Source organism: Camelus bactrianus, chromosome 32 (assembly GCF_048773025.1).
Source record: "Camelus bactrianus isolate YW-2024 breed Bactrian camel chromosome 32, ASM4877302v1, whole genome shotgun sequence".
NCBI lineage: Eukaryota > Metazoa > Chordata > Mammalia > Artiodactyla > Camelidae > Camelus > Camelus bactrianus.
The window spans coordinates 17414776-17431125 of NC_133570.1; the positions used below are offsets into that span (position 1 = coordinate 17414776).

The 16350-nt window shown below is 50.5% G+C and overlaps 1 protein-coding gene across 1 annotated transcript; it reads right to left on the bottom strand.

The window, feature by feature from the left end:
• Window positions 1-4430: 4430 nt before the first annotated feature.
• Window positions 4431-13432, bottom strand: CRYBB1 (crystallin beta B1). Its single transcript, XM_074356177.1, has 5 exons — window positions 12983-13432; window positions 11089-11207; window positions 7452-7584; window positions 6555-6697; window positions 4431-4705 (listed from the first exon to the last, which is right to left on the bottom strand). Exons 1-5 carry the CDS (start codon window positions 13199-13201, stop codon window positions 4522-4524), a joined length of 798 nt encoding a protein of 265 aa, XP_074212278.1. The 5' UTR covers window positions 13202-13432; the 3' UTR covers window positions 4431-4521.
• Between the last annotated feature and the right edge of the window lie 2918 nt (window positions 13433-16350).

Here is a 16350-nt window from a genome sequence, read left to right on the forward strand (position 1 = left end):
CGTGGGGGCGGGCCTGGGCGAGGCCACGCCCATCGCCGCTCCCCTCCCCCTCGGTCCCGCCTCCGGACCGCGCGGTGGGGCGGGGCGTTCCTGGTTGCTGACAGCCAGCAGTGGAGCCCCTGGTCTGCATTGCCGGCTTGCCCCCAGGATAGGCGGCTCACCACTTTTCCTCCCGGGGTAGCTCTGTTTAAGAGCAGTTCCCTTCTGTCTATAAGCAAGGGAGTGGAGTGTTCTTATGCTACTGCTTGTGTAAAACAGAGAGAAAAGAGAGACAGGCTATCATACAATTCATACTCATCAGTGGTTCTCAAGGAGGGTGTAATTTTGTCCTGCGGGCCGCCCTCCGCCGCCACAGCGAAGAAGCATTCAGCCTAAAATGTCAAGAATGTGAGGTTGTGAAACCCTGATAGACAAGAATAAAATAAAACTCCAGGCTAGTAGATCTCAGCTCAGTTTAACCTCTCTGTGCCTCCCTTTCTCCATCTGTAAAATGGGAAAGATTACATGTCTATATATGCATGTACATTGAGTACCTGAAGGAAGGGGAGGAAGGAATACGGTCTTACTCTTCACTGTGAACCTTTGTTCTTTGTTCTGCTTGAATTTTTTTTAGCCATGTGTATATATTATCTATGTAAAATAAATTTCTGTAATAGTTATCACCATAACAGCAAATATATATATATATAACTACCTATATATTATATATATATTTACATAATATTTAGGCATTGTTCTAAACACTTTCTATATTTACACATTCAAACCTTTAATAGCCTTTTGAGAGGTCTATTTTCATCCCCATTTTACAGATAAGGAAAAAACGACATGCAGACATTAATTTGTCCATAGTCAGCCACATGTTTATTCATAGCTCATTCATTAATTTCTTCATATGTCCAATAAATAGTGCCTGCCATGTAGAAAGTGCTAAAACTGACAAAATGAAATCCCCTGCCTCCATGGAGCCCCACTGTTACTGGTCTGGAAACAATAAAATAATGTTATATAGTGTTCATTGTGCACATATTACAGGCTTTGTATGACTAACTACATAGTAACCCTGCTGGGTGTTTTATAATGTCCTCTTCTGGGTGGAGAAATGGAGATCAAGGGAAGAGGTCTGAATGGGGCATGTGTTTAATAATATTCTAGCAACATCCATTTCCTGAGCGAGTCAGCATGTTACAGGAGGACTAGGGTTGTGCATCTGAGTAGGGGAATCTGGACCCTCCAATGAGCATTGTGGACTTAGGTACAGGGCAATTAACCTGGTCCAAATAGGGAGAGCCAAGGGTGTTTGCACTGAAGCCTGAAGAGTTCATAAAAGAAGGTTCTGGTCACAGGGACCTGCAGGGACAAAGGTCCAGCAGGGAGGACCTTTGTCATGGAGCCTTGCATGAAGGGCAGAGTGGACAGGATGTGGGGTGGGGTGAGAGGAGATCAGGGGGGTCCACAGGGGCTGGATGCTGCAGGGCTTTTTGTGCTATAAGGAGTCAGGGCTTCGTCTTGCAGAGATGGAGAGATAGGGAAGGAGTTCGGTCGGGGAAAGACACGTCAGCTTTGCTTTCTGCAAAGATCCTCTGGCTGTTGTGCAGAAGAAGACAGGCAGGGAGACTGTTTTAGAGGCTGTTGAAATACTCCAGGGAAAGCAGGTCAACCCAGGCGGGGCTGGGGGCATGGAGGGTGTGTTTGCGTTCCAAAGATGTCTAGAAGACAAGATTGGCAGGTGTCAGTGGTGGCCCTAAAGAAGGGGACCAGAATGATCTCCTGGTCCCTCTCCTCTCAGCACCCCCAACTCAGCTAACACCTTCACGTCTCAAGCTGATGAAGTCAAAACTGGTAGTTTCTGTTTCGGAGCAAAAAAATGTGACTTATTTTTAAGCTCTGAAATTCTCTTCCAGGTGGTGAGATGCTCACATTTCGAGAGACATGTTGGAACCAGGACCCATGGAAGGAACCATCGGTTGATGACTCTTTGTCCCATTCACTCCTGGCCTTTTTAGATGTTGTTTTTCCCCTGTTTCTTTTTACCTTTGTTCGCTATTTTGGCTTGTAATTTTTATTTGTTTTCTGTTTGTTTTTTTTTTTTATTACCGCATGTTTTGCTTATTCATGAATTCATTAGCAAAAGTTAAATAAATGTATGGATAAAACAAATTAAATATAAAATAAATACTTCGTTATTTTCTTCCGGGTTTTGCCGGTTAGTTTCGCCAAGTGTATATGTTATGATTCAGCAATGCTAATGGGCCTTTTTGTGAGAAGGTAAGGACATCACCCGCTGTGAGTGGAAAGCAGCCTGGAAGATACAGACTTCGACTGCAAAGAAGTTTAAGGACTCACTTAATTGATGGATTTCTATTGTGATTTCCTTTTATGGGACTCACAAGATGGATACACTGAAAAAGTGATGTCTAAATAAATTTAAAATAGTTCTTTCAGTAAGTATGAAATAAAAATTCCAAGCGATCAGAAAGCAGCCGTGTTACATCTGAATGGATAGTATTTCTCTTTTTCTTTCTTGGATCATAATATTCTGGTGCCCCTTGCCATCAGGGAGGTCTCAGCATTGAAGAAGTTGGGTTGAAAGTTGGGTTTGTGTGGCTCAAAGGAGTCCACTACAGTAGAATTTTAGAGCGGCATTCACACACCTTAGGAACTGAGAATGGGCATCTATGTAGCTTGACACTGGAATCAGAGAATCGTGGACGCTTAGAGATAATTTACAGAATCTTGGAGAATCACGGGACTTTGGAACCACAGAATCCCAGTGTTAGAATCTTGAGGCTGGATGGACATCGGAGCTGTTATTTTCCACAGACAGGAAGACTGAGTCCCTGTGGATGGAAGTGATTTGTCCAACACTTTGCAGCTTCTAATGGAAGAGCACGATTAACACTCATGTCTCCTGATCCGACCCAGGAATCCTTACTTCTAGTTCAAGACAAGGCAGCCTGTCTTCTAATACAAGATGCTGGTCAAATTGGAGGGTGGAGGATGGGAAAACGAGGGTGGGAGGAAGAGAGAAAACGCACATCCCAGAGGGGAAGATCTTCTATGTGAAGCTCAGCCAAACCACAGAGTGGGCTGTCAGGAGGCCCCACTTTTCTTTCCAGCCTCCGCTTCTGCCACACTCAGCATTCTCTTCCCATGCCCGACTTCTAGCCACACAACCACCAAGTGACTCCTCCCACTTTAATAAGCTCTGCTTGGACCCACCACAAGCTCTCTCAGCCTCTGTGCTTTTGCCCATGGTGCTCTGGGGCTGCCAAGTACAGTTGTGCAAGTTGGGGACAGCTCAAGGGTACCATACTGACATCATATACATCACAGATTTATACAAATAATTTCTGGTGGAAGGCAATCAAATGTCTTGAGGAAGAGGCAACTTTTATCACTTGCACAAAGGTATGGGATAGCAGGGACCCTAGCATTTGCTCTACCTGGAATGTCATCTCCCCTATTCTCCACCAAGAAAGCTCCTGCGTCATCCTTCAAGGCTCCCTTCTAATATTCCCTCCTCCAGGAAGATATCCATGGCAACACCTCCCCCAGGCTTCCTGCCTAGATTAATGGTTAAGAACAATCAATGCCACTTGTTTACATAGAGTCAATCCTGCCTGGTGCAGATTTCCAGAGCACGGCTCGTGCCATTTGCATAGGAGAGGTGATTCCAGGTGGAACTTGGACCCAGGATTAAATAACACTGAATCAGATACAAGAAAATAACGTTCTTCTCCGTCTTCTTTGATTGAATCAGGGAGAAAAATCTGTTTGGTTCAAGCATGTCTCTCATACCTGTCTCTGACTCTCACTCATCACCCATTCTGTCAAAGAGTGAGCAGGTTGCAGCCTTAAAACCTTCAGCAAGCAGTGGTGTCTGCTGAGAATTCAATACTTGGCCTTCTTTAAATTGTACTCATTTAGATGATTGCTCTATCTCTGACATATGATGCTGATTTTCCACATCCTGTAGTGTTCTAAAGTTTTATTTACAAATCAGTGCACCGAAGCACACAAGATTGCCTATTCAAATAAAAATATTAAGTAAATAACTAAACAGATGGTAAGCGGAGAAGGCAAAAAATCAGGAGAGTGGTACATGAAGGAGAAGAATCTGAAAACACAGGTTTGTTTAAGGGTGTAGCTCTGAAGCCAGACTGCCTGGGTTCAAATCGTGCCATGCTAGCTGTGTGACATTGGGCAAGTCACTTCCCCTCTCTGGGCCTCAATTTCTTCCTTGGTTAAATAGGAATAATTATATCATACTGGCCTCCTAGAGTAGTCCAAAAGATACACTAAGAGAATATAAAGGACTTAGTGGTGCTTGCTGTTTTTATTATTGTAATTGTCAAGACAGAGGAAGTCACAGGCCAGCAACAACAGGGGACCTTGAGGCATATGTCTGTTCACAGACCCAGGAGACATTTTGGCTTTAGGAACTTTTATTTGCATGGGGAAGATGGGGAAGATGAGCCCACAGAAGGGTGGGGCAAGGGAGAAGAGAGGAGTGGGGACTCACTTGGGGGGCTCTGTGGCCAGGACGGGGAAGCAGCCTTCACGGTGCCACTGTCTGTCACGCAGGCGGCGCACAGCCTGCATCTGTGGCTGGAAGGCCCCCCACTCGTTCCAGTGCCGGAACTCGCCAGGCTCCAGGAGATACTGGTACCCACGGTAGCCAGGATACTGATAGCCGACCCAGCTGGAAGGAAAGCAAGAAGGACAGCGTGGAGGCAGCCAGCCTCACTGCCTAGCACCCAGACCCCCATCTGGACCGGCTGGTTCTCCAGCCACCCCTGCAGTCGGCTCTCCATCCCTCACCTGTGAGGCCCTGAGCCTGGATCACCCGGGCTCCTCTGTGCTGGTTTGGCTTCCTACTGGCTTTGGCCAGTGATCTCACCTCTCTAACAGACCTCAGTTTTCTCCTCTAGAAAGTGGGGATGCTCATGGTAGCTGATTTATTAGGGTGTTAGTACACATCTCACCAAAAGTGGTGCCCTGGAGCTCAGAGAACAGGAGCAAAGGGAGTGAAGATGGGGCCTGGGGGCTGGTTAGCAAAGAGGCAGATAAGAAGGGGGAGCTTTGTTTTAAAAAATGGTTTCCTTTGCTTGTCAGTGGATTTGTGCACGCTAGTTGGGAATGCATATTCTGTGATAGCAGACAGACCCAGTTCAAATCCTAGCACTGCCATTTACCAGCTGGGAGAATCGAGGCAGACGACTGCTCAGAACCCCAGCTTGCTATCTGAAATGGAGATGATAACACACCTGTCTCACTGGTATGTTGTAAAGACTTGAGAACTAGTCATTAAAAGTAGTTAGCACAGTGCTTGGTACACAGTAAGCACCTAATGTAAGTTATTAACAATGATTTATTTCTAATTCTGTCGTTGCCTCTGCTGGGATGATCTTTCTAGGCATCTCCCAGCCCCCTGCCCAGCTTTCAAAGTCTGGTTTAAGTTCCAGCCTCCTCAGATAAGCCTCAGACCTGCTCTCCATTCCAGCACACACGCCCCAGTCCCAGAAACCTTCCTCCCTTCTCTGACCTCCTGTGTGGACCATCTCTTACCTAGAATCATCAGACACCGTCTCACAGGTACACTCATACCTCCCTGCTAGACTGAGAACCTACTGAGGGCAGGGACTGAGCCTTATTCATCCGTGCCTCCCCCAGTGTGCCTGGCACAATGTCTGACTCACAGGCAATGGTTAATAAATTTCAGATAGCTTGAAGGCAGGGGTACTTTTCAGGGAAAGAGGAAAAAAATAAGAAAAAGACCAGGGCCCTGACGATGTTACAGGATCTCAGAAAGAGTCTGCGGTGGACAGGTGGGCATCTTACATTTGCTTAGAGGAGACCAGAGTGTCTGGCATGGTTGTTTGGGGACAGAGGATGGATAAAGTGACCTCCTTTGGGCATCCAGTCCTCCATGGGTTCTCAAAGACATGGGGCCGTGGGGCTCTGTTCTGAAAGCTTCAAATCCTGAGAGTTCAGAGCAGACAGAGTCCTTTGAAATCAAGGCATCTGGTGTGCCCACTATATAGATGGCAACACTGAGACACAGAGAGGGGCACGTGGCCCACCCAGGGTCCACAGCACTTCGGTGACAGGGTCATATCCTTTCAGGACACAGTATCAATTCTCAGATACATTCTGCTCATTCCCCCAGAGGCTCCGATTTCCCTAAATTTCTCCTTCCCTAGACACCTACAGACTCACCTACTCACATCCTCCCTGCCCTCCCTTACTTAATTATTCCTGCAGTCCAAATAGGGGTCTAGAGGCCCCTATTCTTCCCCATCTTCCAGCTTTTAAGAACCAAATGCTAGGATCGTTGCCACTGACAAGCAGCAACACCGACAAGCAGTAATGTGCGACTCCACTCCCCAGAGGAACGAAGCTCTTTTGGTGGAACCCCGACACCAGCACTGGCAGAACTGAGAAGGAGCCAGGACCTTTCCTGCCCGTCTGATGTCCTATCCAATAAGGGGGACAGTCTCCGAGTCTGTGCCTGACGCAGGGGCTGAGGGCCTGGCCGGAGAGATGCTTACGTTCCACTGGAGACCTTCACGCTGCCCACACGGTCACAGAAGCCGTAGACCCAGAGACTGGGCACGTCGTCATCCTGGATTTCCAAGGTGTTGCCCTTGAAGTTGGCACCTTCAAACAGGGAGAGCTTGTGCTCCTGGGCATCCTAGGGAAGGACAGGCTGGGTCAGGCGTGCGAAGAATGCAGGGGGCCTCCTGGGTGTGGGGGGGGGGAGAGAGAGAGCTGTCTGCTCAGGCCAGGGCGGGACTTGCTGGGATTGCTGCTGCCCAGGCTGGAAGGACCCTCCTCATCTCTGGAAAGGGGGCGTCAGCCTCTACTTCACGGAGTTAAGCCATACAGAGCACCTAGCAGGATGCCCGGCATATACCAAGTACTCCAAAAAAAAGTATCTGCTATTTTTATTATTATGATCAGGGATGCAGAGGCTCAGAGAGGTCAAGGTTCTTGATCAATGGCACACAGCCAGTGCCAGTGAGGGGCAGAACCTTCCAGAGAAGCATTTAATTCCTCGCAACTCATCATGCACCCCACTCCCCTCCACTCCCTCGGCTGCAGCCACACTGGCCCCTTTTTAGTTCTCTGGTCACACCCAGTCCACTCTCACTTCAGGAACTCCACATGCACTGTTCCCTGGAAGGCTGCTCACATGGCTGACTCGGTTCCCAGCCTGACCACTCCCATGCCCCCTTCCCCAGCATCAGAGTCCCAGTTTCCTGACACGCTGCCTGGCACCTGTACCGCACGTACCATGGTTGTTCGCCATTGTAGATTGATTTCTGCAATTAGGTTTTCCTTCATTCTCTTGCTCATCTGACTCCCTTGCTCTAGTAGATGTCAGACCTCACACCTGCCCTGTCCTCGCCCATGAATCCACAGGGCCTGGTCCAGGAGCCACTTACCATCCTGACGGGTCGGAAGGACATGAGCCGGTCGCTGCGGTAGCTGCTCGACCACGTGTCCCATCGCGGGTACTCACCCTTCTCCAGGACGAACATCTCCCCCCGGAAATTGGACTGCTCAAAGGCGACCCAGCTGGATGTGAGAGAGATGGGGAGGGTGGGGAAGGCCGGAGGATCAAAGGCAGAAAGGAGAGAAATCATTAGCAGAAGCCCCCTCCCCACCACGTGCCTTCTGATCTCCCCCTTGTAAGGCAGCCCCAAAGCCGGTGGGTTGGATCCCAGGCTATACCACTTACTGACTGTGTGACCACAGGCAAGTTGCTTCACCTCTCTGAGCCTCGGTTTCCTCATCTATTATGCCTAGTTCCTTAGAGTTGGTGCAGGATGAAATGAGACCATGTGTGTAATGATATGAACAAAATGTTTCCCCAGATGCAGGATTCACACGTGATTTAAGTACTCTGAGGATTTGGGGGGGAATAGTACATAAGAAGACTTTTTTTTTTTTTTTTAAACCTGATTACAGCTAGGAGAAAGTCTTCACTGGATGCTAATGTGCCTTTAACACTTACTAACCTCTCTTTGCAGCAAATGAAGAACAGGCTGCCAGCCCGGAGCCTTGAGCAGGCAATGCTGTAAGAGCCCTGCTCTTGTTACTGCATGCATTTTTATGAATATCTTTTACTTATAGCAAAATATTAGCTTTCTGCTTGTAAAAGTGATGTAAAGGTTCTTTTGATATACAGTTATTTGTGTCCAAAAAAAGATCATTTTAAATTAAATATCTGAAATAAGTAACAGTCCTGGAGGTATGGGGGTAGGGAGAAATGGATACAGGTGCTTGAAGCATGTTTGGAAAAGACTGGCCTGGCATACAGGAGGCAGTAACTGACATGGGGGCAGCGGGAGGAAAGTGATGGTAACACTTACCTCTCAGAAACCTATGAGAATTAAATGTGATTGTGCACATGAAGGTCTTCAGTCCTCGAAAAGGACTAATTATAAGCTTGAAAGCTTTCTCTGTGCAGCCTGATTGAGAATGAGAAGCGAGCTTGTGTTAGAGGGACCAGGGATTCTCGGGGAAATTAGATGGTCCCCATTTCATGGGGGACCAGGCTACCATCATGGACTGAAACAGAATGTGTTCCAGGAGCCTCAGGTCTTGTCTGAGGAATGAAGAATCCACACTGGAGTGACAGAATTGAAGATGCAGACTTATTCTTCCAGAAGACAGTTGAATCTGCCTCAGCCCTGCCTAGTCTCAAGTATATGAGAAAAGGATGGATGGATGGATGGATGGATGGGTAGATGAGTGGATGGATAGGTGGATGGGTAGGTGGGGAGATGGACAGATGGGTACATGGATAAGTGTAATGATGGATGGATGAATGCATGATGGAGAATGGATGGAAGGAGGGGTAAGCAGAGGGATGAATAAATGGATGGAGAATGAATGGACAGATGGATGGATGAATGGGTTGATCTATACATGGGTGAATGGGAAGGGAGACTTGGAAGACGGCACCACGTAGGAGTTAAGAGCATAGACTTTGGAAATAGACCTGAGTTCTAATCTCAGTTTATCATTTATTTTCTGTGTGACTTTGGGCAAGTCACTTAAGCTTGTCAAGCCTCAGTAAAGGAGAAGAAATGATTGCATCTACCTCATCAGGAGGTTATGAGGGTCTAAAGGAGAAAGCACAATGAGTAATATCTTTTATGATTAAAGAGGGAGGGAAGCAGCCGGAGGGCTCTGCCTATGGAAAGACAGACACTGATATGTTCTTGCCACCCTGCCACTCTCCTCCAAAACGGTCTGACTCAGGAGTCACATTGCCCACTGAGGACCTGTTATCTGAGTGAGGAATTGTCAGCTTTATTTTTGTGCCTTTTCTCATCTCCTATGGCTCATTGGAGTCTTAGGAGCAAGGAGAGAGGTAGGGAAGGAATCTTAAGTTTCAGATATGGGAACTCAGGCTCAGAGGGGTTAAGCCGCTGGTCTAAAGTCACATGACGGTGTCAGGTGTCAGCTGAAGCCTCCCCTTCCCCTCCCTGCGTGTGTGAGGGCACATACCTCTCCTCCCCTCCCCCTGCCCACCTCACCCCTTCCGTCTTTTTTTCCACCCCGACAAAGACCCAGGGCCCTGGACCACAGGCTCTTCTCTCTCCCCATCGGGCGCAGCCCCGGCGCACACACCGAAGACCAGCTGCATCTTTGTTTGAGGAGCAGTACTCTGGGTTTGAGTCACTGACACCAAAAAAAGCCTGAAAACCCAAACTGGCCACATCCGGTAGCTTCTGTTCCCAGCTGGGCTTTAAATCTGAGGGTGGGGCTGAGCTTACGAGCCTACCTTGGCCCAGGGTGACTTAGCTAAAATCACAGGGCAACGAGGAAAGTAAATAATCATCACTGCCACCTGCCATGTCTGGGCACCCACAAAGTGCCAGGTCCACGCTGCATTATCTCCTTCAGACCTTAGCATAATCCAGTGGAGGGTAGTAGGAACTACTGCTCTGCCCATTTCAGAGATGAGGAAACTGAGGCTCAGGCGCTGAATAAGGCAAACGGGAGAGCTGGGATTCAAAGCCAGACCTGTCTGACCTCAAAGCCCATCTCTGCTCTTTGTACTGCCCAGAGCCCCGGGATACTGGGCATACAGGCTGATCACATCTCTTGGGGGCTTCTGTGCTGGAAAGACAAGGGGCAAAGGGGCCCTGGGGGTCTTGTCCTGGGGCTGGCCCTGTGCCTTGAGCTTAGTCCACAGGGGCTGAAGACGGTGCAGTCACAATGTCCAAGGGACAATTATTCTTGCTTTGTATGGTGGTCAGTAAGGCCCAGAGAAGCCCAGAGGGTCAGGGGCAGGCTGTGGAGCGAGCATGGTAATAAAAGCACCGTGGATGAAGCTGATCAAGCTGAGTTGAAACCAGGCTCTGCCACTTACCACTAGGTGACTCTGAGCCTCAGTTTCCCCATCTGTCAAATGGAAATAAGAATAGCCCCTCCCTCACACAGCACTTTAGGATCACCTAGATACAGCCCTCTGTCAGTGCCTGGCACCTCGTGTGTACTCAACAGATGCTCACTATTACCCTTTAAGCTGCCTGATGCCCGGGAGAGGGGACAGCTAATGGACACCTGGCTCTTCGGCGTCCTCCTGCCACTGGTGAAGGGCAGGATTCCTCCTACAGCAGAAATGGCATTTCCCTGGGGCTTAGAATCATGACTTACTGTCGGTGTGTCCTTATGCTAATCAAAGCACCTGTCTGAGCCTCAGCTTCCTCACCTGTAAAATGGGAAGGAGAATAATACCTCCCTTTCCTCCCTCTTAGGTTTGAAATAAGTACCAGAAGTAATATACAGTTGGCCTCAGTATCCGCGGGTTCTGCATTTGTGGATACCAAGTTCCGACTGTACTGCACCATCTTACGTAAGGGACTTGAGCATCCGCAGATTTCGTTATCCGGTAGGAGTCCCGTTACCAGTCCACCACGGATACCAAGGGACAACTGTGTGTGTCTCCGCCAGCACGGTGGCAGGCTCAGAGTGAAGCAGTGGCCAGTAAGTGGCAACTACTGTTGTTTTGTTATTATTATTTACTATGGCCGTAGGACTGCCCCTCGGCCGCCCAACACTCACGGTCCCGAGACGACAATGAGGCTGCGCACTCGGTCGAAGCCACGGTCTCCCAGGTTCAAGCACTCCCCGGAGAATTCCACCCGCCGGCCCTGGAAGTTCTCCTGCTCAAAGACCACCAGCTGCAGGAGAGAAGCACCCCCATGCCCAGGGGGCAGAATGAGGGGGGAGTAACTCCACACTGGAGAGGCTCCAGATCAAATATGCATTAAGTACCCATATAAATAAAAGCAGGCCATGCCCAGATCACATGAGAGCTTGCCACGAGCCAAGGTCTGTGAAACGATCCTGTCCTGCCTTCCATCCACTTCTGAACTTAATATCTGCACCATCATTAGGAACTGATGGGTCTTCCTTCCAGGCCTTTATCTGTGCTGTTCTTCCTGCCTGGAATGCCCCTTTCCACCACACATCCTCATGCCGGAGCTCATGTTCCCTGTCCTCTTCTAGGCTAACACCACCTCCTCCAGGAAGCCCTCCCTGATAACCCCTCCCTGGGTGGGCTTGGTTCAGTACTCCCTCCCTCACTGTGCTCACCCCATCAGCAGCACAAGTAACACACCACACAGTCACTGCTACTTGGCTTCTGGGTCTCTCTCTGTGCACCTCTCTCCGTTTCCACTCAACCCCGCCAAAGACCGATGGGTGGATCCATTCCTGTATATCCAAGCCCCAGGCCCTGCCCCAGAGCAGATGCTCAGCAAACACTTGCCAGTCTACCCACCAAACCATAGAGTCAATCCGTTCCTCTTCACTAACCATCAAATTTTTGGTTTTTATCCACTCGTTTTCCCAAGTTGGGAAAACTCTGCCGTTCATTTTAACCAAGGCAAGTGTGTTCCCTCTCTTACTCAGTTTCCCCAGCTGTAAAAGGCAGAGGCCCACATACTTTGACACAGTACTTCCACGAGACACTCCTGCAGGTGTGCCCCAGGATACACGGATAAAAAAAGCCCTGGCCAGGTCACTCATGACAGCAAAGCTAGCACCCACCCAAACTGATTGTCAGGAGCGCCAGTCACACTCTAAAATATCACACAGCAACCAATATGAATGACCCACAGCAAGGCACAATCATATGAGTGACTATTAGAAATCTCATAAAAGAAAAACAAAAAACCCAGAACAATTACCTACAGTATATTTCAGGATGTTAAAAACAAATAAAACACAAATATATATATATATATATATATATTTTTTTTTTAAATGACCAATGCAAAGAAGTACATAAAAAAGCAAGCAAGCAAGCAGATGATGGGTGGGGTCAGGATGGCCGTTCCTGGAGTAGAGGACAAGGGAGGTGGACTCACGCGGGACACTCTGGAGTTAGAGAATGTTTAATATGGGTGGTGGATTGCAGGCTTGTGCTGCGGTATTAAAAATTAAATTGAAATCAGCCATTCAATAAGCAACTACATAAACAAAAGCCAGCCACGCGTGGACCGCAGGCAAGCGTGTCACGAACCAAGGGTGGTGAAGTGAGCCAGTTCTGTGCACCTAAGGTTGAAACCCACCCCAGCCCAGTCCCAGGGGACTGGACGCCTTGCTCTCCAGGAGTCCTGACCGACGGCTTGGAACACTTTTCAGGAGAGTCTGAGGCCGTGTTTTTGCCCTCCTGGGACAGGCATTTCCTGCTGCTAAGCCAGCCCACTTTCTTTCTTTCTGTTTTTTCTTTCGACAAACTCTAATAAGCAGGTGCAAGCCGGTAGAGGGGGAAAGAGGAGGAGTTGGGGGTAGGCAGGGGGTGAGGGGGAGGGGAGAGAAGGAGGGGGAGGGCAAGGGAGTGGAAAGGAATCAGGGGAGGAGGGGGAGGAGAGGGGAGGAAGGAGAGGAGAAAGAGGGAGGGGCAAGGGGAGGAGGGAGAGGAAGACCACCCACCCGCCCCCAGCCTCACCTTGTAGATCCCAGGAGGCACTTCTCCTTTAGCAGCCGGCACGGGCTGGGCTGGGGGCGGGGCGGGGCCGGACCCTGGGGCTGATCCTGGGGGCGGGGCCCCCTTCCCCTTCCCATCAGGCCCAGGGTTCACCGCCGCGGTGGTCGAGGCCTTGGCCGCAGGCTGAGACATGGTTCCCACCTGCAAAGGTCTGTAAAGAAGCCCTCGGCCTGGGTTCATTCCGCGATGGTACCCCCAAGCTGCGTCCCGGCTCGCATCCCCCGTCACCCTGCGCTTTCAGGCTTCTTTGAATTCATATCCTCTTTCTCCTTCTAAAACACCAGCCTTTAAGTTTTCTATCCCGATTTCTCTCCAGTCAAGGATTTCCTGTCTGGGGACCACTCATCCCTGGTATGCCTTCCTCCAGGCTTCTGACCCTGCCGGAGCTCCACCAGCCAGGCCTCCCTTCTAACCCGCTGTTCCCCTGCTGTGTCGTTCCACTGCCCCTTGGAGTCACTTTCCATGCCTCTTGGCTTGGGCGACTTCAGATTTGCCTCAGCAGATTAATAACAAGAAGTCCCATTTGGGACTGCTTACAGGATGCAGGCTCTGTTACATTTGTTAATGAATCTGTCTGTGCCTCACTGGAACTCCATGCCTTAGGTGCTATCTTATCCCCTCTGAGCAATCTGAGGCTCAGAGAGGGGAGGTGACCTGCCCAAGCCCACACAGCTCCTACGTGGACTTAGTACTTACTAGTACCAGCTACTAAGTGGTACGACTCCAACTGTGACTCAAGCAGACAAATCCAGCAATTGGGTTATTACATGCTCTGCCATCCTCATTCCCATTTATTCATCCTTCCATCCCCAGCTCCTGGCTCAGCACCTGGTACATAGGAGATGCTCAGTTAACATCCGTTCAGAGATTGACCGGATGCCTGGTCCTCTCTCCTTTCCCAGACAAACAGCTGCCTCTGGCACTGTCTGGGAATGGGTGTGCGGGTGCAGATCCAGGCCTGGGACTGGGGGGTAAAGGAGGACCCAGGAGGGCGTGTTTGGTGCGTGTCAGGTTCTGAAATGAAGGCTGTGGCTGTGTGGGCGTTGGGTGGAGAGGGCTTTGGTCAATTCCAGTGGTTCCTTGTTACTCTGGGGTTGTGGATGTCTTTGAATGTTTGAAGAACGCCTTGTCCTTGTCCCCTGGGAAAAAATGTCCCCTTTAATTTTGGAGACAATTTCCAGGGACTCCAGGGCAGATCTGACAGGGCAGATCAAGACCTTTTGGCAGAGGATTTCTGAAAAATTTCTGTAAGAAAGAGCTAGTTGGGGTAAGCAGATCCCTCGTGGTGCCTCCCCCGAGAAAGACCGTTGTTCCTCTGGGGGTGCTCTGTCCACTGTGGGCAGGCAGGACATCTGGGCCACATGTGTGGCTTCCAGGGTTTTGCTTAACCCCCACTCCTGCCCCCAAGTCAGTCTGTGAATCAACATTCCCTGGGCTGGTGGCTGGGTTCCTTCCTGGAGCTGTGTCCATTCCTTCAATTCTCCCTCCCCCCCCGCCCCCATCTTTCTCCTCCCCCTCCCCCCTGCCCTCCCTCTCCTCCTCCCTCTCTCTGCCTTTCTGCTTATTTCTGTCTTTGCTTCTCTCTGTACCTACTCTTCTGTCTCTTTCTGTTTCTCTCTCCTCCAGTGTCTCCCTCTCTGCATCTCTGCATCTCCCTCTCTATCTGTTCTTTGTCACTGTTTTATCTTTTATCTCTTTCTATTCCTCTCTCCCTCTCTATCCTCTCTCTGCCTATTTTTATCTTTCCTTAGCTTTCTCTCTTTCTCTCTGCCTTTCTCCTGATGACCCCATCTCTCTGACTCTCTCCTGTCTCTGATGTCTCTGCCTCCCCCTCCTCTCCCCTCCCCTTGGGCGCTTAGCAGCGGCAGTGGGTCCCCTCTTACCTGGGGACCCGCTACTTCCCACTGGAGGACAGGCAGGCGGGCAGGCTGGTGCAGTGGGGGACGAGGGGCCGACCCCCCATTTTATAGTCTGGCAGACACTAGACTCTGTGGTCTGGGGCACAAAGGGGGAGCTGGCTCAGCAGGTCCTGGGCAGGGAGTGGGGGCCACCCTGAGCCCCGACCTTGCCTGGTGACTGCGGAGAGCAGCATTTTCCATTGTGAACCCAGCACGCACAGCAGAAACGCTGGCCAGCAGCCACCTCGCCTTGCCTCTGCCTGGCCCTACCCCAGCCTGGGGATGGGCCCACGGGGTCCCCGCTGGGTGCCAGTCCTGGGGCAGGGAACAGGGAAACCCCCAGAAGGTAGGAGATCTGGGTTTGAATCCAGACTCAGCCACTCTGTGCTGTGTGACTTTCACCAAGTCTCTGCACCAAGGGGCCTCTGTGTCTGCAGTTACAGGCGGCGTAAGTGTCCCTGTTGGGTGCTGCAGAGGGAAAAAAGGTGACCAAGGGGGGCACCAAATGCATTACCTGTGCTACCTGGGTGAATTCCGGGACAACCCACTTTACCGGTACTTTCATTACACCCATTTAGCAGATGAGCAAAACTAGGGCACAGAGAGGCCAGGGCAAGGACCGGCCCAGGCAGGCTGGCTCAGGGCCCGTATGTTTCACTCTCGGGCTGTCGGACCTTGGGCCTGGCCTGACTTCCTGCTTCTAGGTCTAGGGGAGGGATGGCGGGGTCCCCCTGTGCCCAGGTGAGTTGAACATTCAAGGCCTGGGTCCTGTTCCTGTGCCCACACTGGGCCCCCATCCCTCCTCCCCTCCCGATACATACACTCCTTCCTGACCAGCCTGGAGACTGTCCCCCACCCCCCCCACAATCTGACCCAGGGATGGAGCTGGTGGCCAGGAACATGACTGCCCGCCTCGGGGCTGCTTCTGAGAAGCCCCCAGCCCCAGCCCTCCTCATTACCACTGGGCTCCAGCACCCTGCGTGGAGCCTGACACAGGATGCGCTCTTAACCAATTTTGGGGAAAATGGTCACACCAAGGGGATCATAATGGAAAACAGGGTGTGGGAGAGCTGGGGAAACCAGATAGGGAGAGAGAAATAGGGAGGCTGATTGGGAGAAGCGGAGAGCCGCAGAGAAACAGATGATGGAGACAGAATTACAGAGGGGTGGAGGGGGAGATGGACCATGACAGGGAGACAGATGGACAGACAGAGACAGACGTCAAACAGAGCAATAGAATCAGAACAATGGAGCCCATGTCAAAAATCACATCATCCAATCCCCTCATTTCACAAGTGGAAAAGCCGAGGCCCACTGACTTCAACAAGGCCACACAGTGTGAACTCACAGTAGAGCCAGGGCTCGGGGGACCCAGGGGCGCTGCTGAGCCAGGCCAGCCTGCAGGTTGCAGGTCAGGGGAGAGGGGGATTC